This window comes from Hemiscyllium ocellatum, chromosome 47 (assembly GCF_020745735.1).
Source record: "Hemiscyllium ocellatum isolate sHemOce1 chromosome 47, sHemOce1.pat.X.cur, whole genome shotgun sequence".
NCBI lineage: Eukaryota > Metazoa > Chordata > Chondrichthyes > Orectolobiformes > Hemiscylliidae > Hemiscyllium > Hemiscyllium ocellatum.
This window is the reverse complement of record NC_083447.1, coordinates 21,035,487-21,053,961: the sequence shown is the minus strand read 5'-3', so window position 1 is coordinate 21,053,961 and position 18,475 is coordinate 21,035,487. Positions and strand designations below refer to the sequence as shown.

At 40.8% G+C, this 18,475-nt stretch overlaps 1 protein-coding gene across 6 annotated transcripts in view; it reads left to right on the top strand.

Annotated features, from left to right (window-relative positions):
• Positions 1-18,475, top strand: part of LOC132836765 (uncharacterized) — a 179,964-nt gene that overhangs the window by 68,445 nt on the left and 93,044 nt on the right. For 5 of the 6 annotated variants that reach the window (XR_009647396.1, XM_060856214.1, XM_060856216.1 and 2 more), the window contains exons 13-18: positions 854-1,575; positions 11,999-12,102; positions 13,703-13,751; positions 13,915-14,076; positions 15,222-15,333; positions 16,936-17,378. Coding sequence is in view for 5 of the 6 variants with exons in the window: in XM_060856214.1 (XP_060712197.1) it covers positions 854-1,575; positions 11,999-12,102; positions 13,703-13,751; positions 13,915-14,076; positions 15,222-15,333; positions 16,936-17,378 (1,592 nt within the window). In the remaining variant the exon portion in view is untranslated. The remainder of the gene's footprint in view (positions 1-853; positions 1,576-11,998; positions 12,103-13,702; positions 13,752-13,914; positions 14,077-15,221; positions 15,334-16,935; positions 17,379-18,475) is intronic. The other variant, XM_060856215.1, reaches the window with a different exon arrangement.

Genomic DNA, 18,475 nt, shown 5'->3' with positions numbered 1-18,475 from the left:
TGGCTGCAAATTAGAAAATCTAAAGCTTTGCCTTAATCCTTTGGACGCTGATAACAATAAATTTTGATCATGGTTTGAGAGTTTGGTGGTATCTCTCGAAAGCACCGTGGGTCTGCAGATGGTCCACAGTTAACTTTAATTGTTTTAATTCACAAACTTATGATATTCTGAAAGTTTTTTGACAAACTTTGGTACTTGATCAGTCTGTATTTATATTCACAGACCATGGCAAACATAAAACTGAGTGTTTTTGCTACCACTTTAGCTTTGATTGTTTTTTTTAAGAGAATAGCATCTGGAATTTGAATAGTTGTATCCATAACATTCAGGATATATTCATTTCTGGGTTTTGTATTAGGTAATGGCTCTACCTGCACAAATGGTTCCTCGAAAACTCACGTAGGATTCAGGTGCTGGTTTAATCACATGTTGAGGTTTACCTGAAACTTAACAGCCATCGTGTATCATTCTTACCAAGTGCTATATGACATCCAGTGATCGCAAACAGTGTTCCCACTAATTTTATTTTCAGCTATTTCAAAGGTCTGTGCACAGCACCGACTTTTGGAACCAGACATCAATGCTGCAAAATGGTGGTGGAATGCCACTCGCCATGCACAGATTCGTGTAGCAGCAATATAGCTTAGAGGGAACATTGGCCATGAAAGGTGTTACAGAAATGCAAGTTTTTTGTAAATCACTGGGAATAGGAATACCCTTATCAATATACTGTATGATTTTGAAGAATAATGCCGTAATATTTCCATTACAGGAACAAATTCAGTGGTCAAAATCGTCACATCTACAATTACGACTTTAGAAGGTGATGCTAACACTTTTCTTTGTAACACAGCTGCTACAAATTCAGAACTGTGTACCAAAACCAGTTTATCAGAAGCAAGTGTTGGAAGATTGCACAATTCCACATCGCTATGTGACGTAACTGCAACAAAGCTGCAACTTCAGTGTGTCCCTGCAACTTGGACATTGGTAGATCAGCTTTCTCCATCCCAGTCATTAAGTATGTTTTCAGAGACCACTACACAGGCTGAGCAGCACGACAATATCATTCCTTTGGCCGATTGCCAAACAAAAGCAAATCTTGTTAGTTTAAACAATGACATATTTGACTTAGAAATGAATCCAGTGAAATCCTCTGAACAAGGGGAATGCAATCAAAGAGCGAAAACTGTTAACACATTCCCTATGAAAAGTGAGACCATTACGGTCACTGGAGCTTATGAAACAAAATGGGTGACAGAGGATAATACATTTGCAAAAGATTGCAAAAGGACAGACAGCATGGAAAAATTTAAAACTCAGCTTAATGCAAGCAAGCGAAGTGAAGCCCATATTAAAGTTGAGCGAGATTTGGCTGAAATAAATGGTGATGAGCGCATGGATTCTGATGGCCCTGAAATCTGCACTGTTACCATAAAAGAGGAACCTCTGAATGATGAGGAACACAATAGCTTTACTGCATGGAGAGAAGAGTCCTTTAGAAACTCCAAGTTCTGGAACCGTTCATTCAATTTAAATACAGAAGCTGTGACTGAAGCCGAGTTAGGTGTGCAGGTACGTTAAAAATAATTAATAGTTCTGAAAATGTACATTCTTCTTTTAGTGACTATCCCATGCATAAGGAGGAGAAAATCCAGAAACTAGCTAAATTGGGTCTTACAATTTTAATATTGTAACAGACTTTACAGAACAACATTCTATTGTATTAATCAGTCATAAATTATGTATCTCCTTCACACTTTTTTATTCATTCATGGGATGTGAGCATCATTGACTAGGCCAGCATTTGTTGCTTGTCCTAATTGCCCAGAGGGCAGTTAAGAGTCAACAACATTGTAGTAGGTCAGGAGTCTGATCTAGACCAGACAGGTAAGGATGCAATTTCCTTTCCTAAAGGGCATTAGTGAACTCAGTGGGTATCTTACAACAAAAAATAACCATGGACTCTTAATTCCAGATCGATTTATTTTTTAATTGAATTCAAATCCCACCATCTGTCATGATGGGATTCAAACCCAGATCCCCAAAACATTAATGAATTAACATTGATGAATGCTCGAGCAATAATGCCATTAGGCCAATGCCTCCCCTTTGCAGCAGCTATTTTGAGAAAAGACAGACAAATTTGAAATTATTTTATTTGTTTAGCTTTGTGGTGGGTTAAATCTAGCATTAGTGCATTCTATGATGAATTTTCCTTTCGTTGTCCTGTCTGGTCATTCAGTTATTCATGTTTGGATTAGTGTCATCCTCTGAACCTCCTGATCCAATCCCTATTTGCTGTTTTAAATCGACCCAAATTCCTTATTGGAATGACTTTGAGTTCACGTTTGGAATTGTGGTGTGCAGCTTTGGTCTCTATTTAGGGAAGGGTATATATTGATTCGAGGTAGTGCAGCAGAGATTTGCTGGATTGGTTAGTGGGATTATTGGATCATCCCATGAAGGGGGAATGTTGAGAGCCTGTATTCTGTGTGGTGAGAAGAATGAGAGCTGAGCTCGTTAAAACATGAATGATTCTGAAAGAGCTTGACAATGCACAAAAGTTGTTTCCTTATTTGGGAAACTCAGGAGCATGGTCTCAGGATAAGAGATCGGTTGTTTAGGATAGAAACAAGAAAATTCTCCACTCGATGAGTTGTGAATATTTAGAATTCTCTGTCTTAGAGGTTATTGAATATATTTAAAGCGAAGACAAATTTGTCACCTGTCGGGGAATAGAGGGATAAGGAAATTGGGGTTTGAGCCCAAGATCAGCCACGAACATATTGAGTAGCAGAGCAGTTCAACAACCATATCACCTACTCTTTCTTCTTCTTTTCTTACTTTCTTGCAGATATTTAGGCAAATTTTAAACAATATGTCACATACTTAATTTGAATTTTTAGAAAAATACCTGAGACGGTTATTGATTCACCGGACAGGAAGGTGGTGAAAGAGTGATAGTCAAGGACAAGCTTGGACAGACCTCAGAAACTACTTAATTTACAGATCCTAACTGATAACTAGAATGGGTTACTAGCACACTAAGGAGTAACTAGAAGCAGCAACAATAAGACATTGCAGTTGGTTTCTAAAGGACCGGGATAGGAATAGGTGTTGTCCATTTGCCCCTTCAAGCTTGATGTAATACTATTATTGCTGACCACTTACTCCATTTCCATCTTCCTGCACTATTCCCATAGTTCTTAGTATCCAAAAATCTTTTCAAGATTTGCCTTGAATATACTTAACTATTGAGTGATCATATGGCCGATCCAGGATGCGGTGCTGGAATAGCATAGCAGGTCAGGCAGCATCCGAGGAGCAGGAGAATCAATGTTTCAGGCGAAAGCGAAGCATCAATTCTACTGCATCTCGGATGCTGCCTGACCTGCTGTGCTTTTCCAGCACCCTACACTCAACTCTAATCTCCAGCATCTGCAGTCCTCACTTTCTCCAGGCAGATCCAGCCCCCTGCTCCCTACCAGGGATCCATTTTCACATTTCTGTATTGTAGTTATATTCTGACCATGAATCAGATTCTACCATGTCTAAATCGGAAAAGTGTGACTGCCTCTTAGATCTAAGTGCTCCACAATGTATGCACCTCACCTGCAGAAAATTCACCTCAAAGTTGTTGAGTTTAAGAGCAGGCACCTGCTGTAAATCTGGCTGTTATCCAGGATTATAATGCACTCTACACGTTACTGCATTTGATCACAAGTTGCACAAACACTCATTTTGTAAATTTGCTTTATCTTAATAAGGAAACTGAGGCTCCTGTTGTAGCCTTGTTCTGTTATAGTGAAAAACCTGCTATAAATCTTTTCCATCCTTGTTCCTCTTCATTCTCCTCCAGACCTAGATGGTAAAGTTGGTGCATGCTGTCCATTTGGTTGACACTTTTTTTTTCCCTTGGGAACATGGATCTTTTTGTGGAACCTGTTGATTAGGCATTATAACTGTTGTAAAGGTTCACCAGTAGCTGCACTACAACTTTGTCCAGCTTTGGTTGTTTTAACAATATGACAGTGTCTGAATGATACGTAATTTTATGTTCATGGTTCCTCAACAGACCACAGCAAAACTTGATCCTGCTCCTCACTCTCTGTATTTGTCTCCTGTCATGAGAAAACTGATGCTGGGCTGACAATGCAACTTTTCCCGCTTTTTATTACACGAGGTATGGGCAGCGTTTGGGCTCCACTCTTATTGCTCTTGGACTGAGTAGCTTGCTTGATCATTTTAGGGGGCCATAAGAGTCAACCACATTATTGTTGGTCTGGAGTAATGTGCAGGCCAGACTAGTAATAGATGGCACATTTCCCTCTGTGAAGGACATTAGTGAATCAGATGTTTGTTTTTTAACAACATTCAAGGGGTTACACAATCTCCATGAGCATATTAAATTCAGATTTTACCATCTGCCACAGTGGATATCAAGCCCATTTTCCATGACATTAGCCTTGTGTTCACGATTACTTATCAGTGATGTTACCGCCTATCCCAAGTCAGAACTAAAAAGAGTAAGTAGTCGGGGAACTGAGCAGGTCTGGCAGTATCTGTGGAGAGAGAAAAACAATGTTCATGATTCAAGTCTAAAAGCTGATCTTCGGTTCTAAAGTTGTCTTCGATTACAATTCTGAGAGTCATATTTGGACTCGACGTTAACTCAGTTTCTATCGCCACAGTTGCTGAGTTTCTCCAGCACTTTGTCTTTATTCCAGAACTCCAGCATCTGCACTGGTTTGCTTTTAATTGAGGGCTTTCAATCTCAATTATTCTGCTGTCTCCTATCACAAGTACAGTTTTTCATTCTAATTGTTTGAATGCACTCCATAAAGTGCTAGTAGAGTCATCTTTGACTGGCAAACAATAAACTAATTCTGAGAACATATTGGGCATTAACTTTGAAGAATTACCAGCAATCATTTATGGAATAAAGAAATCCCAGTCTCTGTCTCTTAAATAGGCATCACAATGGCTCAGTTTTTAGCACTATTTCCTCATAGCGCCAGGGACACAGGTTCGACTCCAGCCTCTGGTGACTGTGCAAATTCCACATAGACATTCTCTCTCTCTGCCTTTGTGGGTTTCCTCTGCATACTCCTGTTTCTTCCCACAGTTCAAAGATGTGCAGGTTAAGTGGATTGACCATGCTAAGTTGCCCATAGTATCTAGGGATGAGTGGATTAGCCATGGAAATACAAGGGTACAGGGATAGGATAGGGGGACGGATCTGGGTGGGATGCTGTTTGGAGAGTTGGTGTGCACTCTGTATGCCGAATGGCCTGTTTCCACACTGTAGGGATGCCATGATTCTATGAAGTGTTGCCATGACCTAATAGCAGGGATTGTTAATTTTTCAAACATTAAGTGGGACTGGTGGGAAATTTGTTAAACATATTTAAGAAAGTTTACTTGATCACTATATAAATGTTCATTCTAAAGAAGGAACAAAACCTGACCTCTGAGGAAATAAGGCAGGGTAAGTGACTGAAGTATGAGTGGGTGAACATTTTGGGACAAGCGATCATAATTCTATTAATTTTTAAAAAACTTATGGAAAAGAATAATTCTTCCATAAAAATTAACGTTCTTGATTGAGTAAGGCAAATTTTAATGGTATGAGACAATGACTTTTCAAAAGATGATTGGAGTAGACTGTTCATGGGTAAAGGGATGGACTGACCAGCAGGAGGCTTTCAAAAGTGTGAGAACAAAAATTCAGAATCATTATGTTCCTGTTAAAGTGAAAGGTAAGGCTGGTAATTTGAGGGAACACTGGATGAATAAAGATACTGAGGTTCTAGTCAAGAATAAAAGAAATCATATATTAGATATAGTCAACTGGGATTAAATGAATCTCTTTTAAGAGTACAAAGAGTGTAGGGACATTCTTAAGATGGAATTCAGGAAGGCAAAGAGGGGATAAGAGATAGCCGTGGCAGATAAGGTTAATCCAAAGAGATTTTACAAGTCCATTAAGAGCAACTAAAGAAAGAGTAGGACCCTTTAAAGATCAAAGATGTTGTCTTTGTGTTGAACCTCAGGAGATGGGAGAGATATTAAATGAATATTTTGCGCCAGCTTTTACTGTGAAGAAAGAAACGGAGGCTAGAGAACTCAACGGAAATAAATATTGATGTTTTGAAAACTGTTCATGTTACAGAACAGGAAGTGCAGGAAAATCTTCAAAAACATAAAGATGGATAAATCTCTGGGACTTGATCAGATGTATCCCCAGACATTGTGTGAAGTTAAGGAGGAAATTACGGGGTCCCTAGCAGAAATATTTATATCACCTATAATTGTGAGGTCCCAGAGGACTGGCAGTTCGCTAATGTTGTGCCTATATTTAAGAAAGTCTGTAAACCTGGGAACTATAGACCTATGAGTCTGACATTGGTGGTGGGTAACTTGTTGGAAGTGATTCTAAATGATGAGATTTACATGTATTTGGAGAGCAAGGAATGATTAGGGATAGTCAGTATGGTTTTGCATGAGGAAAAACATTTCTCTCAAACATGATTGAGATTTTTGAGGAACTAACCAAGGAGATTGATGTCTACTGCTCTGCTGTCATTGTTTAGAACATAGCACGTAGAACATACAACACAGTACAGGCCCTTTGACCCTCGATGTTGTGCTGACCTTGTAGTAGTAGTAGCAGCTTTTTATTTGTCACTTCTACTATATACAATCGATACAGTACAAAACAAGACAGCGTTCCTCCGGGACCGAGGGTGCTACATGCACAGCACAAACTACACACTCGTACACTGCACAAGGTGCATAACAAATACAAAACATGCAAGTTGCAGTGTAATAGAAGCTGCAAATGTGTTGCTGGTCAAAGCACAGCAGGTCAGGCAGCATCAAATCGTAGACATTTTTGTTGCAGCCATTTGAAGTTGTGCAAAGAATTTCAGGTGGGAAAGACTCTGATCATACTGTGTTAAGGGGCTAAAAGATCAAACTAACCTACATATCTTTCTTTTTACTATCATCCATGTGCCTATCCAAGAGTTGTTTAAATGTCCTTAATGTATCTGACTCTGCTGGCAGTGCATTCCACGCATCCACCACTTGACATTTCCCCTAAACCTTCCTCCAAACACCTTAAAATTATGCCCTGGGAAAAAGTCTCTGACTATTCACTCTATTTTTGCCTCAACCACCTCTTCTTTGCTCCAATGAGAAAAGCCCTAGTTCCCTCAACCTTTCTTCATGAGACATGCCCTCCAGTCCAGGCAGCATCCTGATGAATCTCCTCTGCATCCTCTCTAAAGGTTTCCTATAATGAGGCAACTAGAACTGGACACAGTATTTCAAGTGTGCCCTTACCATGGCTCTGTAGAGCTGCAGCATAACCATGTTGCTGTTGAATTCAAGCCCCCTGCTAATGAAAGCCAACACACACATATCTTCTTGACAACCTTATCAACTGGGGTGGCAACTTTGAGGGATCTGTGAACATGGACTCCACGATCCCTCTGTTCCTCCACACTGCCAGAAATCCTGCTTTTAACCCTGTATTCTGCATTCAAATTTGACCTTCCAAAGTGAACCACCTCACACTTTTCTAGGTTGAACTCCATCTGTCGCTTATCTGCACAGTTCTGCATCCTGTCACCGTCCTGTTGCAACATACAAAAGTCCTCCACACTAGCCACAACTCCACTAACCTTTGTGTGATCGGCAAGCTTACTTAACCCCTTCCACTTCCTCATCCAAGTCATTTATAAAAATCACAAAGAGCAGAGGTCCCAGAACAGATCCCAGCAGAACACCACTGGTCACTGAGCTCCAGGTTGAATACTTTCCATTTACTACCACCTTCTGTCTTCTATGGGCTAGCTAATTCTGTATCCAGACAGCTGAATTTCCCTGTATCCCATGCCTCCTTACTTTCTGAATGAGCTTACCATGGGGAACCTTATCAAAAGCATTGCTAAAATCCATGTACACCACATCATCAATGTGTTTTGTCACATCCTCAAAGAATTCGGTAAGGCTTGTGAGGCATAATCTGTCCTTCACAAAGCCATGTTGACTATCTCTAATCAAGCTATGGTTTTCCAAATAATCATAAAACCTCTGCCTCAGCATCCTCTACCATAATTTGCCCACCAATGACATAAAGCTGACTGGTCTGTAACTCCCAGGATTATCCCTATTCCCTTTCTTGAACAAGGAATAATATTTGCCACCCTTCAATCATCTGGCACTATGCCAGTGGACAGTGAGGATGCAAAGATCATAGCTAAAAGTGTAGCAATTTCTTTCCTCGCTTCGTGTAATAATCTAGAGCATATCCCATCTGGCCCAGGGACTTGTATATCCTTCTGTTTTTCAAAATTTTCAACACACCGTTCTTCTTTACATCAAACTGTTTGAGCAGAAACGTCGAGATCCCCCTTAAAGTATTTATTAAGGGCCTCCTATACCACTTCTGACTCCAGGCACAAGTTCCCTCCACTATCCCTGATCAGCCCTACCCTCACTCTGTCCATCTTCTTGTTCTTCAGAAGTGTAGAACGCCTTGGCATTTTCCTTAATCCTACCTACTAAAGCTTTTTCATGCCCCCTTCCAGCTCTCTAAGTCCATTTTTCAGTTCCTTCCTAGCTACCTTGTAACCGTGTAAAGCCCTGTCTGATCCTTGTGTCTTCCACCTTAAGTAAGCTTCCTTCTTCCTCTTGATTAGATGTTCCACATCCCTTGTCATCCAAGGTTTTTTTTTAGATTAGACTTAGATTAGACTTACAGTGTGGAAACAGGCCCTTCGGCCCAACAAGTCCACACCGACCTGCCGAAGCGAAACCCACCCATACCCCTACATTACCCCTTACCTAACACTACGGGCAATTTAGCATGGCCAATTCACCTCACCCGCACATCTTTGGACTGTGGGAGGAAACCGGAGCACCCGGAGGAAACCCACGCAGACACGGGGAGAACGTGCAAACTCCACACAGTCAGTCGCCTGAGTCGGGAATTGAACCCGGGTCTTCAGGCGCTGTGAGGCAGCAGTGCTAACCACTGTGCCACCGTGCCGCCCACCGTTCCTCAGCCTATTGTCCCTTCCCTGCCTCAGTGGGACAAACCCATCCAACACTATCAGCAAGTGCTCCCTAAAGAACCTCCACATTTCTGTCATGCATTTCTCTGAGAACATTTGTTCCCATTTTAAGCACCCCAGATCCTAATAGCATTGTAATTCCCCTTCCTCCCAATGAAATACTTTCCCATACCTTATGCTCCTATCCCTATCCATGACTATATTAAAGGTCAAGGAGTTGTGATCAGTGTAACTGAAATGCTCTCCCACAAAGAGAACCTGGCCTGGTTCATTGCCAAATGCCAAATTCAATATGGCCTCCCCTCTAGTCAGCCTATCTATACAGAATCCTTCCTGGGCACACCTGACAAAAACCGCTCCATCCGAACTATTGAACTAAGGAGATTCCAGTTAATAATGGGGAAGTTAAAGTCACCATGACAGCAACCTGTTACTTCTGTGCCTTTCCAAATTCTGCCCCCCCAATCTGCTCCTCTGTCGCTATTAGGTGGTCTGTATAAAGCCCTAATATTGTGACTGCTCCTTTCCTGTTTCTGATGTCCACCCATAATGATTCTGTAGACAAACCCTCCTCAACGACTTCCCTTTCTGCATCTGTGATTCCATCCCTGATTAGCAATGCCGCTCCCCCGCCTCTTTTACCTTCCCCTCTATTCCTTTTGAAACATCTAAACACTGGAACATCCAACAACCATTCCTGCCCCTGTAATATCCAAGTCTCCATAATGGCCACAACACCATAGTTCCAAGTACTGATCCATGCTCTTAAGTTTTTTTTTGGATTTGATTAGATTCCCTGCAGTGTGGAAACACGGCCCTTCGGCCCAACCAATTCACACTTATCCTCCGAAGAGCAACCCACCAGACCCGTTTCCCTCTGGCAAATGCACCTAGCACTATGGGCAATTTACCTAACCTGCACATCTTTGGACTGTGGGAGGAAACCGGAGCACCCAGAGGAAACCCACGCAGACACTGGGAGAATGTGTTAACTCTACACAGACAGTCACCCAAGGCTGGAATCGAACCTGGAACCCTGGTGCTGTGAGGTAGCAGTCCTAACCACTGAGCCACCGTGCTGCCCCTTCATCACTCTTATTTCTGATGCTACTTGCGTTAAAGTAGACATGCTTCAACCCATCACGCTAACTGCACCTTTCCCTATCAAGTGCCTATCCCTCCTCAGAAATTCTCTGCGCACTGTATCTGGCTGTTCACTACCTATTCCATCCTCTGATCTGTATCACCGATTCCCATCCCCCTGCCAAGCTAGGTTAAACCCTCCTGAAGAGCTCTAGCAAACCTTCGGCCCAGGATATTGGTATCCCTCCAGTTCTGGTGCAACCTGTCCTCCTTGTACAGATCCTACCTTCCCCAGAAGGTATCCCAATAATCCACATTTCTGAAGCCCTCCCTTCTACACCAGCCTGCAGCCATGTGTTCACTTGCACTTGCTGTCTGTTCCTAGCCTCGGTAGTCCGTGGCACCGGTAGCAATCCTGAGATTACTACTCTGCTCTTCCTGCCTTTTAGCTTCCAACCTAACTCCCTCTATTCTGTTTTCAGGTCCTCACCCCTTTTCCTAACTATGCCATTGGTACCGATGAGTATCAGAACATCTGACTGCTCTCCATCCCCCTTTATGGATCGAATCTACAAGATTCATAGACTTTTAGCCTTTGATAAGGTTCCCATGGTAGACCAGTTAGTAGAGTTAGATCACATTGAATTCAAGATGAGCTTTCTAATTGGATATAAAATTGGCTTGACGGCAGGAGACAGAGGATGGTGTGGAGGGTTGTTTTTCAGACTGGAGGACTGTAACCAGCTGCAATCCAGGGGATCAGTACTGGGTCCACTATTGTTCGTCATTCATATAAATGACTTGGATAAGATTATAGGAGGCATTGTAAGTAAGTTTGCAGGTGACACAAAAATTGGTAGTATAATAGACAGTTAAGGAAATTATCTAACATTACAAAGAGAACTTCATCAATTCAGTCAATAGCCTGAGAAGCTGATGGAGTTTAATTTGGACAATGCGAAGTATTGCATTTTGGTAAAACAGTTAATGGTAGGGCACTGGGTACTGTTGTAGAACAGAGAAACCTACGGTTTCAGGTCCATAATTCTTTGAAATTTGTGTCACAGGGGGTCAGGCTGGTTAAAGCATTTAACACGCTTGTATTCATTGCTCAGATTTTTGAATATAAGCATTGGTAGGTCATGTTGTGGTTGTAAACGACGTTGGTTATGCCTCTGCTATTTGTAGTTCTGGTCGCCCTATTATAGGAAGGATATTATTAAATTGGAGAGGGTTCAGAAAAGATTTACCAGGGTGTTGCCAGGAATGCAGGATTTGAATTAGAAAAATAGCCTGGACAGGCTAAGATTTCATTCACTGGGGTGAAGGAGGTTGAGGGATGACCTTATCAAATCATGAGCGGGTGTAGATAAGATGGCATAAGGGTAAAGATCTTTTCCCATAAGATGGGGGAGTTCAAAACTAGGGGCATATTTTTAAGGTGAGAGGAGAAAGATTTTAAAAAGAACCTGAGGCATTTTCTGTCCACAATGATTAATGTGTGCAATGAACTGCCAGATGAAGTGGTGGATGCAGGTACAGTTACAACATTTGATAAGACATTCGGATAAACACATGAATACAAAAGGTTTAGAGAGATATGGGCCAAACAAACAAATGGGACTAGTTTTGTTTGAGATTATAGTTGGTGTGGGCTGTTGGACCGAAGGATCTGTTTCCATGCTGTAGGACTCATTTACTCTGACTGATTTACAATATGCCATGCAGTATTACTGATTTTATTCCATGGGATCATTTTTACCTGATGTGTTTGAATTGTTCTGCCACATGTGTTGTTACTGTGAAACTGTTTTCCTTTCCTCATGCAGACTCATTCAAGCAATAGAAATAGAGATGGGGTTGGAAACCTGGTGTCAAGTGCAAGAATTCCAAGAAATTCGTTAATTGTCAATAATCCTGCAGTACCACACAGGTCAGTAATAGTAATACAACATTTATAATCCTATTCTGAATGCTCACAGTATGTGCAACACTGAATAAAAGATGTGAACATGGAGCAATGTTTTCAAGTACAGTGGATATCCTTGGGACCACATTGTAGCTGGATTGTGCTCTCTTAATTTTCGCTACCGTTGTGAAGACTTACCTCTTAAAATATGTCTGACCCCTGCACTGAGGTAAATTGGCAAAATGTTAGACTATTATTTTGGACTGGCATTCTAAACCAAAACAGGACGTTTGAGATGTCATGGTAAAGAATAAATTGAAGATGACCAAGCATTCCTTTGCACAGAGCATATTCAGTGCCTGGAAAGAATTAGCAAGACATAGATTAGATAGATGGATTCCCTACAGTGTGAAAACAGGCCATTTGGCCCAACAAGTCCGTGCCAACCCTCCGAAGAGTAACCCCTCCAGACCCATTTCCTCTGACTAATGCATCCCACGCTATTGGCAGTTTAGCATGGCCAATTCACCTGACCTGCACATTGAGGGAGGAAACTGGAGCACCTGGAAGAAACCCACGCAGACATGGGGAGAACGTGCAAACTCGACACTGTCTCCAAAGGCTTGAATCGAACCCAGGTCCCTGGCACAGTGAGACAACAGTGCTAACCATTGAGCCACTTGCCACCGAAATCTCAAGACCGTAAAATTGGCATTCTAGAATGGAGTGACAAAGTGGGATAAAAGGTCTTTTCATCTAAAGTGATCTTAAAGGTCAGACTGTTCGTTCATCTTATCCTGTGTGGATAAATTGTTTCTAAACCAATTACATTCATGTAAGAGTTATTTATCTGAGGACATTCCATTGCTGTTTCTAATTTATTAATTTGTGTATGAATGTTAAGGCCATTATTTATTGTCCATCTTTAACTGCCCTCAAAAATGTGATGAGCTGTCTCCTTGAATCGCTGCAGTGCATTTGGACAATGCCATATTTGGAAAGGGACTCCAGGATATTGCAGTGGGAAGGGAATGGCAATGTTGTTCTCGGTCAGGCTTGTGTTTGGCTTAGAAGGGAGCTTGCAGGTGGTGATTCCCTAGTTGTAGAGGTCACAGGCTTAAAAGTTGCTTTTGAAGGAGCCTTGATGAATTACTGTAGTAGTGAATCTTGTAGGTCGTATACATTACTGCATTTATGCAGTAGTTTACTACTTTTGGAAACAATGAACTGGACAAATACATTTAGTATAAATTGGTCAGTGGTTTAGTGGTAGTTCTTCTGCTTGCCACCCCATTTCCCTGGCTGCCCTCCCTTCTCATGTTGCCCAGACTCTATAAGCACACATGGAAGGTTTGTAGCCCCTTACTGCCCTTGAAAGGTATGCATTCAAAACATGAGAAAGCCCCTATCCATAGTTATTCAACCTGGGCGCTACTTCTTGCATGCTGCTTATCCAACCTTTAGCAAGAATTTTGAAAATGCAACCTTGTGAATCTGTGGCATTTGTAATTCAGTGTTGTCCTTGTATTTCGTATCATTATGCACCCATTTGTTAATACCTGTGTTCTGATTCACTTATACCAATAGACTGCAGATGACCGTACAAACTATTCCTGTTTTCTAGGGGATTTTTCCAGAATTCACAATCATTCAGCAATTCAACTAAAAGAAGGGTGAGTCTAATTACGTGTTACTTTTATTGCCTAGTCATTTGTTTATCACTAATTTCAAACCTAAAGTTTAGTGTGTCAGACATTATGGACTGTGTTACTATCACTGCCCAAAACTAGAAACTGTATTCCAGCCTTTTTTTCATTGGGATTTTGTCAATCTTAGGTATACGAAACTTCTGTACTATGTGAAGCTAGAAAGAAGGCGATATTACACAACTTGAGAGAACGAGAGTCACGCAGAATGATGGAAAATCGTTTTAAAGTATTGAAGAACAAACTTTTTGATGACAAACAAATTGCTTCAAAAGGTGCCATCCTTGATGAGGTTTGTGAATAATTCATTTGATTATAAAGCAAGATGCACCAGGATTTACACCTGCTTCTCCATAAATATGTTTGCACTTCATTTTCCAGTGCATGTTGGACCTTTGTGATGATAGAACACATTTTACAGGAATTAGGTATTTTTTTCTCCCCTCTGGTTTGTTTCCATTACCATGAGCCTTCAATGTAAATTAAAAGGCCCAGTCTCATTTGGTTGTTGAAACATCAAGTATTTGACTTCCCAGTTAACTATTTCAAACATTAGTTGTATAATTTCATGAATAATATAGTCTATTTCTATAAATTCTAAAGTGGATTTTGTTCAAAACATTTGTAATTATTCAGCAGTGAGACAGAGCATAATCTTGATGAACCACATGAAATTGCGTCAGGCTGGACAGACTAATCATGGGTTTGATATTCCTCCTATGACTTTGGGTCTCCAGATCAACAGGTCACAGTCTCAGTATACGGGTTAGACCATTTAGGATTGCAATGAGAAAAATTTCAGATCTCAGAAGGTGGTGAATCTATGGAATCCTGTACATATAAGACAGTGGAGCACTCAAGTCACTGAATAGCTTGTGTTCCCTGACATTGTTGAAAGGTTCTAATTACATATGCACAAAAATATGGTAACTCAAACATGGCCCAAATAATCACAATCAATCAGGACACATTGAGGTCACTGAAGGTGCCAGTTTTAAGTATGGGCAGTGAGAACCTCTTGCTGTTGTCAGCAGAAACAATCATATATTTAAGAAACAAATAGACATCTAGACACTAAAGGCATCAGTGTATAAAGAGAAAGAGCAGAATCATCAGTCACGATTATATTGAATGGTGGAGCGAGTTCAATAGACTTAACCTTTGCTCCTGATTTCTATGTCTGTATAAACACTTCCCATGACAGAGGAGAAGGATATTTTTCATTGCTTTGATTCAAATTGATTAACTTCAAATTAATAATATGGTTGAGAAGTAGAGCAAGTAATGAGATATATGTATTGTGTGTTTCCCAAAGAATTGAATTAAAAATTGGAAAGGTGCTATAAATGGAATATTTGCAATGCACAGCAGCTACAGTCATGTGGAGTTCTGGAACTTATTTTTTTTTTTGCAATTTGATTTTATTGTGTTCTACAGGCCATAGATGTAATCAATAACTTGGATAGGCAGTCCAAAAATCTAACAGTGGAGAAGGAACTACTGTTAGGAAAACAGAAAATTCTGTTAGAAAAGATCTCACTATTATCTGGTAAGACCTTTTACCTATTTACAAAGAAGCATTCTAGTGCTGAAGCAACTTGGAGTATATTGTTGACCTCCTTGAAATACACAAAATTCTGAAGTGGGTTTAACAAGGTAGATGCTGAGTGGCTATTTCCATAGGAGGTTCAGAATGTACTCAAGACTAAGTATTTGCTATTTGAGATTAGATTCCCTTCATCCCAACAAGTCCACATCGACCCTCCAAAGAGTAAACCACCCAGATCCATTTCCCTCTGACTAATGCATCTAACACTACAGGCAATTTAGCGTAGCCAATCCACCTGACCTGCACATCTTTGGACTGTGGGAGGAAACCGGAGCACCCGGAAGAAACCCACGCAGACACTGGGAGAATGTGCAAACTCCACACAGACGGCCGCCAGAGACGGGAATCAAACCTGGGACCCTGGGGCTGTGAGGCATCAGTGCTAACCACTGAGCCACCGTGCCGTCCGGTGATTAAGATGTAGAAATTCTGTTTGGGAATTGTGAATCTTCAGACATCCACAGTTTGTGGAATACATGTTCAAGGCTGAGATAGGAATATGAGGAGAGCAAGAACGCATTGATGTAGAAATTCAGCTGTGATCTTATTGAGTGACAGCAAGATTGAGGGACCGCATGGCCTAGATATCTTGGGCAAGAATAGTGTGCCATCTCCAGGAAACTAAATAGTTTGGACTCGAAGAACAGGGATGACAGTAACCGAGATTGTTCTGCTTAGTACAGCATAGGTTAAGAAAGATTGCAATTTGATAAGAAATTTCCACCAACTTGTGGGGCATTAGCCAAAAAAAATTATTTTGTATCTAGAAACCGTTGCTTGAAAGAAGTGGAAACAAGTTCAACTATAATTTTCCAAATGGTACTGGTTAAATATTCACTGAAAATCGCAAGACTTTTAAAAAAGAGCAAGGAGAGTCCGATTAATTGGATAGCCCCTTCAGTGAATCAGCGGCAAACATGATGGATAGAATTGCCTTCTCTCATACTGCTTTATTCTAGATTCAGGTGATTTGCTTCACTGGGTTGACCACATTTTTTAGAATTAGGATGAGGGAAGCACAGTAATATCAGACTGCATCTGATAAGTGTATCACTCATAAGCATAAGCCAAAGTATCCATAAATCCATGTGCCAAATGTTTGAAAATATTTGCCACTCTTCTCTCATGGAATGAGGGCATTGCAAGTAAGGCTAGCAATTGCTGTCCATCCTTAAACTGAGTTGGCTGGCTTGGTCATTTCAGAGAACAGTTAAGAGTCAACCTATGAACCTGGACTCTCATCTCAACCAAATTATGTAAGGATGGCTGATTTCCTTCCCTGAAGAATATTAATGAAGCTTTATGTTAATGAATGAATGTTCCATGGCACCATTACCGAGTTCTTTATACTCTAATTATTAATCTAGTTTCTACCTGATACTGTGGTGAGATTTGAATCAGGACATAATTACTATGACAAAAACATTATCATTATGCTAGCTGCTCCCTCACTCTTTGTAACATAAAGTGACTGACTGTTTAGTAGCTGCTTGTCCAAGTTAATTGATGCTTATGTCAATTGAACAGCTGTGTCTTCCCCAGCAGGAATGGAACCTGTTGTAACACAAGATGGCATTGAAGCGGGTGAAATAATTGAAACCGGTGAGACTTTGAGTTTCTCAAGTGGGAGAGTTTCCTCTTCCCAGAACTCCTTTGGAATGAAATGGTTTGCAGAAGGTGGTCCTGTGAATACTTTGGATGACCATGGGACAAATTGTGGATTAAATCTAAAATATGAGGTGAACTCAACTGGTTCCGATGATATAGTTGCTGTCAAGATTGGTGACTACTTCAGTGAAAAATGTAACAGTGAACTTGGCTATTCTGGCAGCACCAATACCTTTGCAGTGAAAAGAGAAGAAAATCTTAGCCAAGAAGATTGCTCCACTGTCAGCTCAGTAAATGAAGAATATTCTGGAAGTTCCAGGTTTTGTAGCCTTTCAGATTTCAGCACTGATATGGAGGCTTTGAATAAAATGAGCATGGTACGTATAAAGTGAACTTTGTTTTAGAGTTCAGTTAGGGTCTGATTAGATGTTTGCTGTTGCTACTTCCGAATGAACCATCGACACATGCTGGCTGGTAAAGTCAGTAGCATTGTATGGAGCAGCTGAGCTCTGGCGTTGTATTGTTCAATTCCTAACACTGGGAAAAGTAAAGTAGTCCATCCAGCTCTTTCACGGATCAGACCAATTAGTGCTGTTTTTTTGGAGCTTTCTCCATTTCCCTGCAATTTGCTTCATGAATTCTTTAAAAAGGAATATTGCTAGTGAATATATACCAAAGTCCATATGTCACTTTTTTGTCTTTGTTTTGAACTTTCCAGATGATCATAAAATATGGGAACAAAAGTAGCCTATTGATTGGTGGAACAGACTCAATGAGATTGTGGTTGATCTGATAATCCTCAACACTTTCCTGCCTTTTCACCGTAACTTTGATTTCCTTCCAGATTTTAAAAACTTTACCTCAGCCTTGAATACTCTTAATGACCTAGCCTCTACAGCTGTTTGTGGTAAAGAATTCCACACGTTCACCATCCTCCTCGTCTTAAGTGGATGACTCCTTAAGTCCTAGGAACTCCCACAAGGGAAAGCAACCTCTCCACATTTACTTGTTGGAAGAATCCCAACGAGTACAGGCCCAACCTACTCAACTTCTCCTCAAGTCAGTCCCTCCATACCCAAGGTCAGCATAGTGAGCCTTAGATGGACTGGTTCCAATGCCAATATATCTTCCCTTAGATAAGAGGCCCTAAGCTATCCAGAACATTCCAGCTGCGGTCTGACTTGTGCCTTGTTTAGTTTTAGCAATACCTCCATACTTTTGTACTCCATTCCCTTTGAAATAAAGGCCAACGTTCCATTTGCATACCCTATAATTCACTGAACTTGGATCTAGCTGCTTGTGCATTATGCGCGAAGACTCCCAAATCTCTCTCTGCTGTCTGTGTTCAGTCTCAATTTACATAATATTCAACTCTTCTATTCTTCTTGCCAAGCACGTAAGTTTACATTTTCCTATCTGCTAAATTTTTGCCCACTTGCTTAATCAGTCTTTATCCCTGTGTAATTCTTGTCGT